This window comes from Cottoperca gobio, chromosome 8, assembly GCF_900634415.1.
Source record: "Cottoperca gobio chromosome 8, fCotGob3.1, whole genome shotgun sequence".
In the NCBI taxonomy this organism is placed as follows: Eukaryota; Metazoa; Chordata; class Actinopteri; order Perciformes; family Bovichtidae; genus Cottoperca; species Cottoperca gobio.
The window spans coordinates 16,643,881-16,662,568 of record NC_041362.1 but is presented as its reverse complement, the minus strand read 5'-3'; the positions used below and the strand labels follow the sequence as shown (position 1 = coordinate 16,662,568).

The 18,688-nt window shown below is 41.8% G+C and overlaps 2 protein-coding genes across 3 annotated transcripts; both read right to left on the bottom strand.

The window, feature by feature from the left end:
• Nucleotides 1-226: 226 nt before the first annotated feature.
• ndufa6 (NADH:ubiquinone oxidoreductase subunit A6) lies at nt 227-2,061 on the bottom strand. The gene is made up of 3 exons (XM_029438273.1): nt 1,883-2,061; nt 853-968; nt 227-443 (listed from the first exon to the last, which is right to left on the bottom strand). Exons 1-3 carry the CDS (start codon nt 2,019-2,021, stop codon nt 312-314), a joined length of 387 nt encoding a protein of 128 aa, XP_029294133.1. The 5' UTR covers nt 2,022-2,061; the 3' UTR covers nt 227-311.
• Nucleotides 2,062-2,659: 598 nt separating this feature from the next.
• On the bottom strand, nt 2,660-15,525 carry triobpb (TRIO and F-actin binding protein b). Of its 2 annotated transcripts, XM_029438432.1 has the most exons (13): nt 15,038-15,505; nt 12,062-12,118; nt 11,537-11,605; nt 11,308-11,397; nt 10,959-11,068; nt 8,762-9,203; nt 7,532-7,775; nt 6,948-7,059; nt 5,771-5,930; nt 4,771-4,872; nt 4,333-4,419; nt 3,783-3,985; nt 2,660-3,669 (listed from the first exon to the last, which is right to left on the bottom strand). In XM_029438432.1, exons 1-12 carry the CDS (start codon nt 15,041-15,043, stop codon nt 3,824-3,826), a joined length of 1,641 nt encoding a protein of 546 aa, XP_029294292.1. In that variant the 5' UTR covers nt 15,044-15,505; the 3' UTR covers nt 2,660-3,669; nt 3,783-3,823. The 2 variants fall into 2 exon arrangements, with proteins under 2 accessions (XP_029294292.1, XP_029294293.1); XM_029438433.1 differs by lacking the exons at nt 2,660-3,669; nt 3,783-3,985 and adding an exon at nt 3,992-4,257 and having other exon boundaries at nt 4,290-4,419; nt 15,038-15,525.
• Between the last annotated feature and the right edge of the window lie 3,163 nt (nt 15,526-18,688).

Below are 18,688 nucleotides of genomic sequence, written 5' to 3'. Positions count from 1 at the left end.
ATAAAGAGGACAACATCTTTTCAATAGAATTACACTTCAACTCACAATCACCAAAACACATTGTTGTGAACAGCTTCAATAAGAGCTAGTTTCTATTTAGTATGTCAAGTATCTCTTTGTAGAATAAGAACAAACTGTTCACAACTCTCTGTGGATCAGGTTGTGTGTGCTTTTGGTTGAACTATTCCCTTTAAGATAAACTTCTGAATAAAAGACACAACAGGTATGTGGTTGTTAAGTGTGTATTTACAATAAAGGGGAACATCTGTCACTGGACACAAGCAAAGAGGGGTCAGAGGTCAGCCGACAGTTCATGGGTCGTGACCGTGGTAGAATTTGGACAGGAAGTCAGTGCCACGAGGTTCCTCTGTCTCGTGAAAATAGCGCATAATGTGGGTCTTCTGCTTCCAGATGTGGATCGTTTCCTGGAGTTCCATTTTCCCCTGAGGATTAAATTACATACAAACATTAAATCATGTGATGTGATTTTGGATCCACCAACATTGAGAAGAGTTACTGGGAAGCCTCTGAAATATGGCTGAAACAATTCCTCTGAAAACTTGATTACTAAAACTCTAGGCTTTGTTAAAGAAGGAAACTAATGACTTGTTCAGTTTAATGTTCTACTGTTGCTCCTTAATAAAGCAAAAGTATATTTTATCCAATGGCTCCATTAAATCGATGGAAGAGTCGGTAGAATAATCGATTACTAAAATAATTGATTCCTGCAGCCCTACTATGAAACGGCTTAAAAAAGATGACTCCAGTGACAAAATGACAAGTTGATTCAATTAGGAAATTAAAAAGATTATGGTGGATGCAGTTCACAGATAAGTGGCAGGCTGTCTTTACCTTAATGACCAACATGTCGATCACACGGGGGTCATTGACTTGCTTGTTTTTGTCGAACATCTCCCTCACTTTGTCTCTTCCCTGACGCGTCGTGATGTCCAGCTGAAACGTTGCCACTGTAGAAAAAGAGATACAAACTAACGGTCACTCTGTTTCCACCACATCGACTTCATCCGGGAATCTTTATATTTCTTAAACGAGAGTGAGGCACTTTGTACAGATCCCGAGGTGTGTTTGTTATTTATGTTTTTCTTCAGGAAAAGAAGAAATGTTCATTGGATAGGCCAGTCCCGCAGTCAGACTTTAAGTGCACCGGTGCCACTGCACTTTAATGCGATTTATTCCTAATACACAATTTCATTATTAATATCCAAGCTATGTGGAAGTAAGTTCAATCATAATCATTTTATATTGAGAAAATTAAAATACAAACACAAATCTTTTTTCAAATTAAGCCTTAAATGTTCTTATTTTTATGCATTTTTCTACTGATTTCTCACCTTCTGCGTTTGCCCCCCTTGTATATTTATTGTCAGAATGTGACATGTGCAATTTGTTCAATAAATAATAATAATAATAATAATAAAAAGGATGGGTCATCTTAAAGAACGAACCCATAGAACACCTGATGAGCATGGAGGAACACACTGTTTACCCTAAACCAGTATCAATGCACTACTTTACAACATATACAGTCCAATAACAAAAACTATTTTCATGCAAATTCTGGTTTTAATACTGTTATTTCTATTTGGAACCGGATAAATGTCGGAAGAAGTAAATATAGCAAGGTATTAACGCATTTCGTGGTTTCCTCATTATTCAACTGGCTTAAGAGACAACCTCCAGATTTCTTTTACATCTTGGGGAATATTATATATAACATTAGCTAGCGTCTGTAATGTGTATTGTTATGGTTGTGTGCTGTTTGCTAGCGGCTAAAGTACTGCTAAACCTCCACTAGACACGACCTTGACGTTGGTGCTGCCCATTTCTATAACCTTTTAACCGCCTCAGCAGACCGACGTACCTGTGTTAGGCACCTCTCGGTACCAGGCTCGGTACAGCTCCCGGACCCTGCGCTTAGCTTCGTCCAGGTCCCGGCTAAAAATTGGTTTAACAACTCTAGATGCACCAGCAGCAGCTCGGGTCGCCGCTGTCGACGCCATGACTGCTGTCGTTACAGCGTTTCCGGTTTTACTTACTCGACGTGGTCGTGTTGAGAAACCCCGCAGTGCCACCTGGTGGACTGGCTGGTTCAGGACGGGAGACGGTCAGTCACCGACAGATAAGAATCACATTTCATTCTTGTTGACAATCTAGAGACATTGTGCTACAAAGTAGTTAATGCTGTTACACCACCATTACACTGAGGTGGTTCTAATATTTCTGTTCATTAAAAAATGTAAATGAGGTGGACTAAATACTAGTCTACTACTAAATACAATGTCGTTTTAAAACAATGCAACCACAATGCACCCGATTGCATCTACACACAAACTCAACAAAACATTTTAAGGTAATGTATTGCAGGGCTATTGCGTTGTATTACATCATGCAGCTTTTTCTATATTTCTGGAACTACACTGAGTCTTTTTTAAAGTTCCTAGTCGAGAGAGCAGAGCCATTGTTAACGTAGTAACCTTCTATTTCCTACTATGACAAGTCAAAAAATGTCTATCTTTGCATGGATTGTTCCTGTATGTGTAGTATAACATGAAGAACAGATATAAGCATGTCTGTGTGTCTGCCAAAGAAGGTGTACACTGTACAGCATCATTGAAATGAAAGGGATAGTACAGAAATGTTTCTGTTGAACTTATTTTATTGATTGCAAAAATTGTGTATAATTTACAAAGATGATACGGGCTCTACAGTACTTTAAATATGAAAATATTTGCAAAAGGCAGGTAGATAAGTCATTTTATCACAATTCATACGGTCAATAAAATTAAAAAAATTGGCTCATCGATGCAACACCTGTCATTTGTTATGTGGTGGCACATAAATGCCAACAATGATCAGGGGAGACTGGAAGCGTGAGAGTTCCTGCTTCTCAGCCTTAAAAAATAAAGACATCTGTGACGTGGGACAACATTCATTCAACAGCTTTTACAAGCAAAGAAAGTTGAGCCTGAATTTGCTTCTACACAATCATAGATCAACTTCCGATTCAGCTTGCCAGGAATTTGAAACGTTTGCTGTCTTGTCCTGTATTAAACCCAATATATCTTTTCAGAATTTCATATAGACAAACACAATACTACATGAGCACACTTCTTTCCAGGTAAAAAAGAAGAAGAAAAAAAACAATTACAGAAAATGATAAGCTCCCATCTCTAAATAAATGCGTGCCTTTTTCACAGAGTAAACACGACTCAAAAGCTGTACAACTTAGAAAACTGAGATGACAGTAGCTCTTATGTAACTGTGTTGCTTTATCAGGCAGAAGACAGAGGCAATGACAAGATTATCAAAAGAAAGCTCATAAAATATGAACTCTTTATCTACAATACCTGATAAAAAAAAAAAACATGTCACTCAACAAATATTCCAGTTTTCAGACCAAATGCGCACTCATACATGCTTGTACTCAAAGCAAGCAAAAGCTAAAATAAAAAATAAAAAGTGCAGTTTTATATATCATGTGTGGCCCAGTGTAATAAAACCAGCTAATAGCTCTATGCTGCTCATTGGCAGAATGATTGAAAACTAAAAGGCACTATCATGGTCCCCACGCAGCCAGATCTGTACAAGTCCAACTATCATCTCCTCTGCGTTTCTGTCTTCGATTCAGTCACCTGGTTGCAGACACACCTACAAAACAATAAACAAACGGAAAGAATGAAATATAAAAACTACTTCAACAGACACATCACAAAATCTCCATAGAGACAGCGAATCGTTTCCCTGCCTGTTTTACATCATACCAGTCAGTGAGCCTGCCAGAGCATCAGTACCAGCCGCACGCTCAGTGATCCAGGCTGTTACCCAGCTTTTGCCCCTCCTGCAGAGCCGCCATGGCCAGCTTCAAGTGCTCCTTTAGACTCTGGATCTCTCGCTCGCTCCGGCCCTTCATCCCACTCAGCTCCTCGTGCACCTCCGTGTATCGCTCACAGGCCAGCCGTTTCTCCTGCGGGGCAGAGAGGAGTAGACAGGCTTAAGTTCCTCAATCTGCCTCATCTATTACTACATCATTACCTAGCGTGACATCACCTCCACTATGAAAACAACATGTGTACTTTCTGTATAAGCATGCTACACTTTCATATAGTATAACAGAGATACACCGAAATTGAGAGCGTTACATCCGTTATGTGAAGATTAACATTCCACGTTGTTCATCAGTGTGAGGTGGACAGAAACAAATATACTTATAAAACACAGACAGACAGACAGATATACAGACAGACAGATATACAGACAGACAGACAGACAGACAGACAGACAGACAGACAGACAGATATACAGACAGAGTACCGTGTTAAGGAACTGCAGCTCGTTCCTTAGGCAGCTGATCTCCTTGTGTAAGTACTCTATCTCGTTTTCTTTCACCCTGAGAAGAACCTGGCAGAAAAACAACAACAAAGCAACATTGTGTGGTTGTCATTTGCTGCCAGAAAGAAAAAAACAATGCACACCAAACTTATTTTGAATGTTCCTAAATCCTTATAATTATCACTTGACTTCACCAAAAAAGTAATAGTGTTCTGGCTGATTTATGATACACATTTTTGATACTCAACTGCATATTTGAGGCAACTCATTGTTATTGTCAACCTTTGCAAAGACACATATCTTTAAGACTTTTAAAGCAGCACGTGATACTTTCACACATCTGATAGGTGTTGCTGTCAGTTCAGGAAGTGACAAAAAGCTGGCCGACACAGACATATGAGTAAGTATAAGAGCCGTTACCTCTAGTTCACAGGGCGTCCCGACTTTGTGATCTTCTGAGCTCTGATATGTGATGGAAGATCGTGTACGACTGATCTCCTCCGTCAAACGGGCCTTTAAGTCCTGCACAGAAAAATATTTTGTCTTTATGAATGACGCCCGTTGGTTTGCATGCACTTACAGATAATGGATCACAAGTCATATACACTCTACAGACTCAACACTTCCTCCTTTAAAGTGCCAATAAAGAACTGCAGTTTGTCAGCAACCTTATTTTGAGCTTGGGTAGTGCACAGTACAGATACGGTCTGCAATCTCTCACCCTGTCCCTTAATGTATACGATGTTCCAGTGAGCTTTAGATGTAGGAAAAAAAAGAAAAAGAGAGTTGAATCTCACTCAATCATCCCTTCCGGCTCCCTTACAGTCCAGATGGAGGTGAAGATAACAACAACAGGGATTTATTCATCTCGTATCGTGTCTAACTTCAGTGGATCACAACATATGAGGTATGCAATGAATCTGCAGATGCACCGGTTCAAAATGACAATAAACCTTTATATGGATGTTAGTTTTTGAGCCACGACAAAGGTCAACATGTGGTCTGCAACAGATAAGGCCTGTGTTTAGTCTGGCCGACTGCAGGAAATGCCTTTTGTTACTGAAGGTTGACCGGGTAAGAGCAGTGAGCAGACAATGACGTTATAAAACAATAAAACTGTTTTTTCAAAAATTGTGAATCACCCCAACCACAAGAGGTCCCCGAGCATACAGTCATAAATGTGCACAACAAATATTAGACTAATGGGTTCAGTAGTGTGTGAGGTTAGCTGCCGACCGACCGACCGACCGACCAACACACACACACACACACACACACACACACCACACACACACAATCACAGTCCATAAAATGTCATGCTATAAAACATCCATGAGAACCATCCTTCATGTTGAGACGGTTTTGAATGACATATGAAAAGATTGCTCCGTCACCTGTGAGTAATCTGTTGATAACTCACCTGGTTCTCTTTCTTCAGCTGCTCCATATCTCTCTCCTTGCGGCTGATCTCCCTCTCTCTTTCAGCGTTGTTTTTCTCAGCTCGGTTTACGTCCAGACATTTCTGAGAGTATCGCTCAGACAGTCCTGCCAGCTCTCTCTGCAAAGCCTGAGCTTCTGCCCTGCAGAAAGGGATATACAGTATTCATGTTGGGTCCAAAGTGATACTGCAGGAATAAGAAATAACAACTGCCATAATGGAGGTTCAAATCATGACAGAACGTGCGTCACATTACCTGCTTCTTTTTTACTTTAAATGCAGCAAAATTACAAAGAAACAAGAAACAATTATAGGAGTAAATATGTATTTAACATACAAATAGATCACGTCACAGCACTGCTCCGATGGGACGACCTTTTCATGCACAGACAACCAAACCTTCCTATAAAGTGTTAGCTCCTTTATTCTGCTGTTACTGAATACCTCTAGAGCAGAAGTATAATATCATTACATAGTATTGATGACATTTAATAACAGCAGCATTTTGGGCCACTTTCATGACGCAAGTATTTCCTACTGTGGTTTTAAAACATTTTGACTGGTCATGACCAATGACCACAGAAATAAGGAAGAGCATGCAGAGAGCGAAGAAACGCAGAGTAGGCAACACAGATAAGCCCTAAAATGCAGGTTCCAGTAGCAGCCACTGAGACAGCGCTGTGTCAAAGGCCTTGTGAAGCTTACAAAGGAAAACTAATCCATGACCAAATTCTTCTACATTCCTTAAGTGCCTAACAGGACCCAGTGGCCGCTGCGGTAATGGCCTTGCTTAGACAAGGAATCCTGGATTGTTGTGGAGTCGGCAAATTCTACCTTTTATTTCACAGAAAACCCTTTTGTGGCCAGCAAACTCCCACTTAAAAGCACAAGAGAGCTATTCACATAAATTACCACTGTTGGCCCGCACTGACTGAGACTGAGGGCAACCGAGAATTTATTTTCAAGGCAATATGAAGTAAAGGGTTACACAAGAGAGGGGGGGTTGTACAAAGCAGTTTGCAAACTCTATATTCTCGGGTTTCTGGATAACTGACATTAAGACTGGTTGATATAAGACAGTTTTCCTGTGGCCCCGAGTATGTTGGTGGAAAGTGTAAATCTCTACCAAGCTGGCAAATATGAATTTGAAGTTACTTACTGTTGTTGGGCTCGCAAAGTGTGTGAATCTAGCCCCCCACTGCTTAGCCTTTTGACCCTCTCCACCTCTCTCTCCAGCTCGTCTTTGTGTTTCTTCTTCAAAGCGTCCATTACTGAAACACACAAGCGTGACATAACTTATACGTCAGGTCAGTGTGAATACAAAAAATGTTTACGGTCTGAACTAGAAAAGACTGGATCTCCACAGAATGCTTAGAGATGAATGATATCAATTTCAAATCAGTGTAGAATCAACATATTTTGTATACTCAAAGATTAAAGTACATTTATATAATTCACATTTAACACCCTTATATGGAGGTGGAATGGTGACATCACAGAAGAATATAAAAGAAAAATAACCACAATAACAGATTCATTCCTACTTAAAGTTAAACAGTGAACTCTATCTGACCTTTGACCCCCAACCCATTTCTGACAAATGTATCATACGACCTCATTTCTATGGCTCAGTATTAATAAAATGTAATACTGTAACATTTCCTTATACCTTATAAGTGAAAGTAAAGTTTCCTTCACAACTACACAATTATTATTTTCGGTGGTGATGTCTGGTCTGCTAACCTCGTGCTGTGTCCCGCGTCTCCTCCAGCAGCAGCCTGTCCTTCTCGCTCTCTAGCTCCTTGATCTGGCGGTCGTGCTGTCTCTGCAGTTCCTCCAGCGCCTGTCGATGAGCGCGCTCCATGCTCACTAGGCTGCGGCTGCAGGGCGCCTCAGGGCCACAGCCACCCCTCATACCTCCTCCCCATCTCCCTCCCCCTCCTCCACCTCCTTGTAGTTGCTCTAGCTGCTGCCTCAGTGACGCCACCTGAGAAAAAGACAAAGACGGAGGTAAAGCCCACTGAGCAACAGGTGTGGCGGACAGAACCTTTTCAATTAAATATGTGATCAGCATGTTTACATGAGAGGGCAGACGCTGGTGTTGGCAGTGAAATAATGAGCAGCAATAAGGATTAGCATATAAAAGACACAGGATGCTTCTGGATGGCCAAATGTGAGATACGACTGTGATTAACCAACAGTAGGAATAATTCATTCATACTCACTCACTTGTAAAGAGTAGAAACTTAATTAACATTGTAGCCTAATGAGTCTGCCAACACATACTCTACACACGATCACTGGCAGAATCACTTTGCACCAGCTTGAGTTTTTTTAATGCACAAGTTAAAGGCAACTCTCGCTCCATTGCTGCCTCGGGCATTACGCAGGTTTTGGACTTTATTGTTGTTGGTGCTCAAAGTTCAAATTATTTGAACTTTGACCCCAATCACTGCTGACCTTTCGAAGCCTGATTAGATTAAAGCTGCAGAAGAAGCTTAAACACAAAGGAAGCATTCAGCTTTCATTAAATTGTAATAATAGTGTAATTAAATAATAAATGCATGTAGACTTCTCTTTAGCATAAACTTAACAGATCTTGTTTATAAAGTAAATGAACAGTATGATGAGATGTCAGCGTTTAGCGGAGCTCTTCTCCCAGCGTGTCATGTGTAGATACCGCAAGCAGGTTCAAACCAAAGTTGCACATCACAACACACAGAGACAGAACAGATGAGTTTCAGCAGTGTTTCCCATATCACTACCTGGAATCTTCTCAGGCTAATCCTCAATTTGGATTTTTTATATTCTACTGCATATTTTAGATGGAAAACACTGCTGAAGAGCAGGTCAGAAAAATAGTGACTCAAGTGTTAACAGGCAGAAACAGGAAATGTTTACTTCATCCGGACAGATGAGTTTATTTGCATTTTTATTTAAGTTGCAAATTGGAAAATCATCTCCACGCACTACCTCCCTCTGCAGCGCCTCATTGGCTGACTGGCTGGAAGACCGTGATCCCATTGGTGGTAAGGAGCTCATCTCCTTTAACGGCATGCGTTCAAACTCAGCCCACTTTTTCTCAATGTCATCCTCTGTGCGTAGCCTTTGGTTCGATCCCACGCCGGTTCCCTTCCTGGACAGCACGGCCTCCCACTGGCTGCTCGTGTTCCTCTCCTCCTGCCACTGGCTGTGCTCCCTCGTCTGCCCCTCCGCTGCTTCTCTCTGACCGGCCGGGAGAGGGCTGGACGAGGCAGGAACAGGGGACAGCTCGACATAGTCGAACCTTCGATGAACTGGAGGAAGGGGGGTCGGCACTTCTGACGGAACGTCGGCATGACGTGATGATGGCCGACGGGAAGAGAGCAGAAAGCGAGAGTGGGAGTTTTCCTTGTCACTGCTGCCGTCAGGTAATCTAGAGAAGATACAAATGATAAATTAGGGATATCAAATTAAATTAAATACATAATTTCTTCTCCTAACCTCATGAAGTATATTTCAATCAAATAAAGAAGTAGTTCATCACCAAGTCATCAAGGTTGATGAAACACCAGAATACAAAGCCTCAACATGCAGCCTCAACATGCAGCCTCAACATGCAGCCTCAACATGCAGCCTCAACATGAAGCCTCAACATGCAGCCTCAACATGCAGCCTCAACATGCAGCCTCAACATGCAGCCTCAACATGAAGCCTCAACATGAAGCCTCAACATGAAGCCTCAACATGAAGCCTCAACATGAAGCCTCAACATGCAGCCTCAACATGCAGCCTCAACATGAAGCCTCAACATGCAGCCTCAACATGCAGCCTCAACATGCAGCCTCAACATGAAGCCTCAACATGAAGCCTCAACATGCAGCCTCAACATGCAGCCTCAACATGAAGCCTCAACATGCAGCCTCAACATGCAGCCTCAACATGCAGCCTCAACATGAAGCCTCAACATGCAGCCTCAACATGAAGCCTCAACATGAAGCCTCAACATGCAGCCTCAACATGCAGCCTCAACATGCAGCCTCAACATGAAGCCTCAACATGAAGCCTCAACATGCAGCCTCAACATGCAGCCTCAACATGAAGCCTCAACATGCAGCCTCAACATGCAGCCTCAACATGCAGCCTCAACATGAAGCCTCAACATGAAGCCTCAACATGCAGCCTCAACATGAAGCCTCAACATGCAGCCTCAACATGCAGCCTCAAGGCACAGCTGCCGGTGAGTCATTATGAAAACAGAACACACATTAGCGCTCCCGGTTAACTAATGAAACTAATGAATGAAACTTCAACAGACTAAGTATACCAGGACTCAAACTCTTGAAGGGAAAAGCAGCTGGTGCATGTGAGTAACAGAGCCTCTTATCTGACTGCATTTAGCCAAAGCTGAGCTGCTGCTGGACCTCAAGTGAGCAACACAACAGTGCTGAGGCAAACCTCCTGAGAAGCTGCTTTATAGGGCAGGAAGTGACCATGTTTGTTTCTTTAATAAATACAATTCTTAATTTTCATTTTACATTAAAAATAGTGACAAATGCTAAAGTGAAGCTTCTAATGTCAACATATCTAAGTAGGTAAAGTGAGAGAAGCTCCTATGGGTATGAAACATCTCTTTGCAGGTGCACACACTTCTAAATTGCTGCATTTAAGTATTTTGTTCCTGCTTGAGATGTTAAAACCTTCTTTCCTAAACAGTTACACTTTGACTGACTGACACGCTCTCTCTCTCTCCATGATGACACATTATAAAAACACTTTATACATTTTTTTTTTTTTAAAGTAGCTGTGAAGCAGAACTAGCAAACTTTAAAATTGAAATGTAGGACAATTTATCAATGACATCAAAATCAAACTCTGTATCTGCGGATACACAATATTGAAAAATGTGACACAATTGCTGACCAAGTAACTCCATTAAGGTGGGACACGAAACTGTGAAAAAATGAATCAGTTATAAAAATGTAATCAGCTCATTGTCAGTAATTAGTCTTTGACTGAAAAAGCACGAGAAGTCACAACTGACTGCCTTGTAACTCAAGTGTGAAAGGTTATTATATATTTCTTAATTTCAACTGGAACAAAATTTGAAATGTATGCGATTTCCATGCTTTGTACTTCTGATCATCTCCTTAATCTTGCTTATATATTTAACGATTGAACTGGTAATTACTGTGTGAGGTCTGGAGAGCTGCTGGGCCGGATACACTTCTTTAAAACCTCGATCCAATTCCGCCTGATCCCGGCTGTCATGGCAGACAGTGTGTGAGCGGCCTCCCGCGTCTGGGGAACAAAAGAGAAAACGGTGTTAAGGAGACACAAAGACGTGACAGAAAATTATAAATGGAGAAAGAGAGAAAAGGTGGAGGAGATGCGAGTCATGATAACGGAATAACAAACAAATGCAGAAGAAATTGAGAGCGGGTGTGGTTAACGCTGATAAAGGAGGACAAGAAGGGAGGAATATGAAGAAGAAAATCAGCTGCATACACAGTCTATGAGAGGGATTGACCCGTACTCACCTGCACCTGAAACCCATAGTTCTTCTCCACATCAAACTCGCACACCTTCACACAGGATTTTAGGTCAATCTCCCCGTCCAAGTCATCTTTCTACACAGAAAACACAGGAATAGGGTACATTTCTTTCACACGTTGTTATTTTCATACTTGAAGTACTCATCCAAGTTTTAATGAATACCATTATTAGGATTACAAATGACATACAATTTCATATACACAACAAACATACCTCCTCTGCACTGGAGTCTCTGTAGTACTTCAGTCCAGCATCAGTCAAAACAAACCAATGCTTCTTCCACTAAAGAAACACAGCAGATATCAATTAATACAAGACTGAACTGAGATCGTCAACTTCAAATATGACAACCGTTAAAACAATACAAAGACCATATCTGGCAGGGAAACAAAGCATTATTGAACTTCATTGAATCAGTCAAAAATAATCCTAGATATTTGTTCCAAATCGTTCAGCCCTAGTCTGAATAAGCAGTACCAACAGGAAGGCCCCCTATTAAACAGCAGGCCTACAGTGTGTGCAAAGAGAGAAGCCCAATATTCACTCGAGCATATCATTCAAAGACAGGAGACACCTGTTCTGCCTCAAGCTATTCCTGTGATAATAAGGATAATCTGCCACTATCGCCTTACACACAACCTTTCTAATTAGGAGCGAGGATAGGAAGGAAGAGGGTGGTGAAGATGGAGAGAGAGAGGAAGATGTATGACTTCTGGGAGTACAACATCTGTATCTTACCTCTCCACTATCGTCCAGTTTGGACATCCATCCCTTCTTGAAGTTCAGGAGGTCGGGCTGCGAGGCAAAGAGCACACATTTCACCGACCTTCATCTCAATGTTTGACAAAAATGTAAATACAAAACTTTAAAAGGAAGGAACTCTGCCGTCTGGGTCAGTCAAGGTCATTTATTTGTATAAATAATTTGTTCTCACGAGTAAGTCTCACAGGAGAGAAAAAAGAACCAGAGAAAGTGAACAGAAGAAAAAAGAAACAAAAACAGGACAAAGAAGACTTCAAGCTACATCGCAGGGTGGGGCATACTCCATATAATTATATCTCTATGCAAGCAATTAGCAGCAACCACACACCCACACACACACACACACACACACACACAGTTTGTTTTTTCCAATCATTGTACATAAAGAGAACCGACACAATGCTGCGGACATATTTCGCCACAAAGAACATAAACCAGTTTCTGGTGTGGAGAATTTGCTTTTCTTAAAATACATGTTTATACTGGTACTTATATTTACATTTAAACAATGTTTTAGTACACATGAATAGGCTTACATTTAGATAACAAAATTATCTACGGCTTCAGCACTTGATATTTCACATGATGATAATATGCATACATTGCAATCATTCAACGAAGCCCTAATATTGTTAATATAGTATCCCCACAAAATAATGTTTACATCACAGGGTGCTGCCGGACTGCACTGCAGCACTCCTACACGTGCAAAAAGGCAACGGTTGCATAGAAAGACCCAAATGGGAAATAAAAATGAGAGGAAACAACAAGTGTCAAGAGGACACACATCTGAAGACAGCAGACAGACGGAAAGAACAGAAGCTGGAGCAGCACATCATTAGTGATGGGAGGAAAGCTTGCAAGTGTCTACAGTAACCTTTCTGTTCATAACTCAACAATGTCGCACATTATGAAATATATTGCATGCCTCTTGCTCCAGCTGGGCGGTAGCAGAAGATGTATTAGAACATACTCTACAATCCTTCCATCAACAGACCTGTTTTTGTCTGTGATGCGATGACAGGAAGAGGAAAACACGCACCAGTAGGTACCTCAAGATGTGATGATCCCAGATTAAGATTAGGCAATTTTTTCCCCCGTACATTCCTCACTTCGCTTATCTCTCTCTTTCACTAACATGTACATTCCTCACTTTTAAATCTCTTTCCGAATTCGTCATCTCATCTCCCACTGGCGTCTCATTCGTCCTCACTTTTCTCTCTCTACTGCAGATGCTTATTGTTCGTTTTATCCTTTCTCTGCATCATGTTGCTCAGCTCCCTCTCGGTTTGCACTCTAATATAATTTCTCTCTCTGGTCTGTCAGCTCTAACCCCCCTTTTTCTGTATTTACACTCCCTTCCTGGCATCATTTGTGTTCTTCTAAGCTACTGTACCACCCAGTTTTACCCTGTATAAACCAGTTAATCTATGCTACTGATCTTTTTCAAACTAACACATTTTAAGGTCTGGTGACTTCCAATAGAGCGTGTAAATTGGCAACACTGTCTATAAAGAGGACATTGGTGAATTACTCAATTTGATAAGCCTGATGTTCCATACAAATTCCCTTGCATCATCGATTAGTTGTCAACTATTAAATTAAATTGGCAACTATTTGAATAATTGATTAATCGTTTTGTGTGATCATTTAAGAAGAAAAAAGCCAAAATTATTTAAATGTGGATATGTTCTGTTTTTCTTTACATCTCTGTGACAGTAAACTGTATATATTTGAGTTGTGGCCAAAACAAGACCTGTGAGGGTGTCATCTTGTGCTTGGGGAAAAACAGATCGGCATTCTTCACCATTTTCTGACATTTTAAAGACCAGTCAACTAATAGCAAAATAAAATCGACAGATTAATGGACAATGACCATTGCAGCCCTAGTGCAGACTGTGAATACAACAGGAAGCTTGTTTTAGGGACTCACAGCTGCATCTCATAAGATCTTCACTCAAAACTACTAGACCACTGGAGCAAGCTATGATGTGTCAGACTTCATCATGAATTCATATTATCTAGTCAACACATACCCATATGAAAGGTCAGGGAGCGGTTACAGGAGGACCCAGAAGGGCTGCAGCATCTGTTATGAATAACCCTATGCCACAGTGCTTCTCCTTGTCATGTGCTCCCAGATCAGCGACCTCGTTTCAAAGGTCAGTGACGGGGGGGAAGAGGTTCAAACACTGGTGACAGTTTGAGACAATGTCCATTCTCCCTGACTCCTGTCTCCCATCACTATAGAAGAGTATTGTCTGGTGAGCCTCGTCCTTTAGGCCTAATACAGCATGCATGCTTCTCCTCTTCACTTGTTTCTGTTTAGTTATATTAGAACTAACCTCTCTGAACTAATGATACATGTATACACTCATTGTGATGGGAGTTCCTGCATGATAAGGGTTTATGTTACTCTAGGTTACTTTATAAAAACATGTGTACGTTTTTCTTGGCAGTGTCTGTGTGCATGTGTCACAGCTGGCTGTAAGAACTGACACATACAGTACAAGCTACCGGCTAATGACACTACCTGCTACTGAAAGCACCACAGTGTAAACAGATGTAACGACACCACACAGGGAAACCAGCATTGGTTCTTTAGACTCGTCACAGGAACAGAAATGTCAACAACACAACAACATACTTTAGTTTTAAGCTAGCAGTTAATTGGAGGTATGTCTGCCCAATTAACGTTAGCTTTAATGTGCACACCCCTACAAAACAGACAAGCAAACACTAACCAGAAAAGTCCATTAAAAACTAGTTCACTTATGTTATCTACATTAGCCTTTCTTAAAAAAGCAAACAAACATATAAACCAAAGCGAGATTCGTGAATGGCTAGCTCCTGAGCCAGAAAACATACAACATATACATGTATAAATTGTGTGGATATACGTTCAGGAAGGAGTGACAGGAAAAACAAAACGGCTTTCAAAGTGCAACTTACCGTCATGGTAACAGGGTCCAGAGAGGGTCAAATAAAGACAAAAAGAAAACCACCGTTAGCGTTAAAAAATAAAATAAAAACACGCTTCTTCCTCTAAAGTTCAATCCCCAGCTTAGCTAAAGCTCTCGGGCAGAAACCTTACTTTCTCGCAGGACACCGACGTTATGCGAAATGAGATAAAACCCCGCCATTCATCCCCATGTTAACTTAATCAAGCGAACCGCCAGCGTCCACGGCGGAGTCTCTATCCAGTCTTAAGGGGAAAGTACATTCACCCGAGGAAACACAGGTAAACTGTTGGTATTTAAAGTAATACTTTCTCAACTTTCTGGCAAGTCGTGGGTGGATAACGCAACACTGCTGTTTCGGCTGTGTCTTTGCTCGCTGCCTCTCTCTCTGCTCTGTCTGCCACTTCCTGGGCGGATCCGCGAAGATCGTTTGAGAAAACAAGCCTACCCTACCTAACCACACGGTGCTGCTGGGCTATAAAACCGGTGTCCGGGGACCTCCAAGGGCTGAGGGGGGTCCAGTGGGGTCCCCAGCAACATGAGGAATAATATTGCTCCGACTAGTTGCACCCACAACAGGTTTTTAAAAGAAGAAATCGTATGAAAATGTTCAATATGAGGTGTCACTCCCTCTCTCTATTCGCGACCAAACTTCTTTGACATAGAAACATGTTGGTAATCCAAAACTTTGAAACAAACAGGACGAATTTACTTGGGTAATTTTTCTAAATTGAAAATATTTTGGGCTTGCAAACAAAGTGGCACTCCCCCCTCCAAAATCCTCTCTTGGTAGCTATTGGTTTCAGTTCAGGAATTTCAACACATGCCCCAGCAGACCACAATTGACAAAGCTCAGTCAGTCTTATGAAATGCCTGTAGGGTGTAGGTGAAGTCTATAAAGACACACAGTCAGCAACCCGCCGTTAAATTGTAGATATACTATAGATATACAGCAGGTAAGGGTGCCAAGTACATAACATCTTTACAGTTATAGACAAGATCTGTGTGAACACAGGACAACCTGCCAGCATGTCTAGTAAATATGTAACAGAAAGATACTGTATAATGAAATAAGACAGAAGGGCAATACACTTGTATTGAACCATGTTTGCTATGGGTTTATTATGTTCACTGCAAATATTAGTGATAGGAAAATCAACTGTAACTTCGCCCTCCATATGGCACAGTGGGAGAAAGGCTGTTTCCACATAGTAAGAGAACACACATGATTGTAAACACACTGGCTGTATCACATACCTGCATTTGTTCTGATCTGTGGTGGTTACCTTTCCAAGAACTGCCCTCATCTGCTGAGGGACTTCCAGACCTCTGGAAAGGAACAGCTTGTAGTTATGAAGATAATCAATGTCTAACTGAGCAAAACATAGAAACCTCCGGAGTTTCACATCCACAGACTTTTTCAAATTTGGTGTATGGTATGTAGAAGATGTGGTTAAGCATTAACATATTATGCAGGTGGAAACAACAGAGGTGCAATTTAACAGAGGGGGTTTTAATGCTCAATTCCTAACCCCTTCTGTACCGTTGCCACTCTCTCTATCCTTTGAAGTTGTATAAATCCAATAACGGTTTTAGTCAGTGTATTACGAGTTTTGCTGCAAGTAATATTCTCCCAGTAATGTTTAGTTTTATTAAAGTTCCTCTAATAAAACATGGTTTTAGATGGCTAAATCAAACAGCTAAGTAAAAAAAACTCCTTCGTCCAGACCAGCCTACCTGCAATGATGTGGAGGAGTGAGCTCGAGATAGATACCCACTGCCACCGTAGTGCCAGTCTCTCTCAGTGTCGCCTGTATCTTCCCACTCTCTGGAGGGATGCTTGCTCAGGGAGTGGCTAAAACAGCACAAACAGGTCATCAGTGTGTCGGATTTGGTCAAATTTATTCAATCTGATGGTGTGGAAGAAGCAGAGCCATCTAGATTTACCACAAGGAGTTTGCAATCTACACCATTAAACACCATGAAAACACATGTATCACAATGTAATGTTAACTAACGTGCTAAGTGTTTAAAGGGGACATATTATGCATACCTGTATTTGGGTTTCTACTAGAACACGTTTACATGCTTTAATGTTCAAAAAACACTTTATTTTTCTTAAACTGTCTGTCTAAATATACCTGTATTCCCCCTCTTTATGAAATGCTTCGTTTTGTCGCCTGTCTCTTTAAATTCCCTTCACTAAAAAGCCAAGTCTACTCTGATTGGCTTGAAAGAAAAATATGGTGCACCTTTTCAAAGGTAGTTCTCAAACCGTGGGTGGAGATACTTAGATGGGAGCAGTAGATACGTTCTGATCGAGACAGCCCCCAAAAAACGACTGCGGAATTCACGTATTCGCGTGAATTGAACATTTTCAACATCATCATTTTGAATTTATTGCAATTAAATCATAGCAAAAACGGTTTATGTTGGGTTCATAACAATTTTGCAGAGCTTTGTGTGCCTCCGGATAATGTTATGAACCCAGACACGGTGGAATTTGCTTTTCCTACGTATCTGGGACTTCCACAACATGTACAAAGCAGCAATAGTGGCCATGGTTGAGGAAACATTGTTGGGATCTACAGTACATGGAAGTAAACCTCTCCTACTCTCCGGCATGTCTAGCTCGATTGAAGCTTCTTGACACAAATGATGCAAGGGGGAAACTCGCAAGAGTAAAGTGTTTGCATTTGGTGTGAACACGGCATTTCAGGATCTTATTTTTTTCATTACAAGGTTAAGTTTTCTTTTACTGACGGAGATGGGTTTCCATAGTGATATGAGTCTAACCTGGCTGGTTTAAAGAGCTCCTGTCTCCGAGAGGGACTGCGGGGTCTGAGGCCGCGCCATGTGGCCCGGCCCTTCTCTCTGATGGATTATTTTGACCTTCGGCACGTCGGCTAGCATGGCATACTCCTCCCTGTTCCTTCCTGTGGACCCCACCGACAGTTGGCCCGACTCTGAGGACTCCATGGAGCTCTGGGAGGAGGTGTGCCTGCGCAGTTGAATCTGAGGTGAAGGAGAAGGGCTCCTGTATGCGGTGGGAGGGCCTCTCGTCGTTAGGGGAGGGGCAGCGATCCTCTTGACCGTGTCTACTAACCCCAGATCGGATACTGCCGGGGCTCCTGGGGTCTTCCAAGGTGACGAAAACTGTTCTGCTGCCATTTGTGGTCCGTCTGGAGGGTGAAGAAGCACGAGATACCGAGGAGCTGCGGATGGAATGAGTCGACTCCCGCAAGGTACGCGGTGAGCGATTGGAATCAGATTTTGAGTCAAGGTGAGTGTTTTTTCTCTGAAAGGAATGGCTGGAATCTTCGTTAGTGGCATTTCTGAGGATTGAGTAGCCTGGCGGGTCACTGTTACCTTTTTTAGCGGGAGAGGAGTTGCGGCTGCTGCGATTCTTGCTGTTAAGGGACCTGCTAGTTTCTGTTTTCCGCAGTGTGCACTGATCAGGAGCATCAAAGTTTTTCTTTGAGGGCAACAAACTGTGGCTATCACGACTTCTGACAGAACTGTTTACTTCAGACTTGCGCAGCAGGGTCTGTGAAGGAGCCTCATAGCTTCTCGAAGGGGAGGAGTTGCGACTTTCACGACTACAGCCATGTAAAGAACCACTGGTGTCTTTTTTCCTAAGTTG

Coding starts and splice junctions, on each gene's coding strand:
- ndufa6 (XM_029438273.1), bottom strand. CDS start 2,021: ATGGCGTCGACAGCGGCGACCCGAGCTGCTGCTGGTGCATCTAGAGTT. Junction 969..1,882: donor CCGAGAGGTGCCTAACACAG/GTACGTCGGTCT, acceptor CTTTTTCTACAG/TGGCAACGTTTCAGCTGGAC. Junction 444..852: donor TCGACATGTTGGTCATTAAG/GTAAAGACAGCC, acceptor TTTAATCCTCAG/GGGAAAATGGAACTCCAGGA.
- triobpb (XM_029438432.1), bottom strand. Junction 9,204..10,958: donor AGCTCTCCAGACCTCACACA/GTAATTACCAGT, acceptor TATCTTCTCTAG/ATTACCTGACGGCAGCAGTG. Junction 4,873..5,770: donor AGCTGAAGAAAGAGAACCAG/GTGAGTTATCAA, acceptor TTTTCTGTGCAG/GACTTAAAGGCCCGTTTGAC.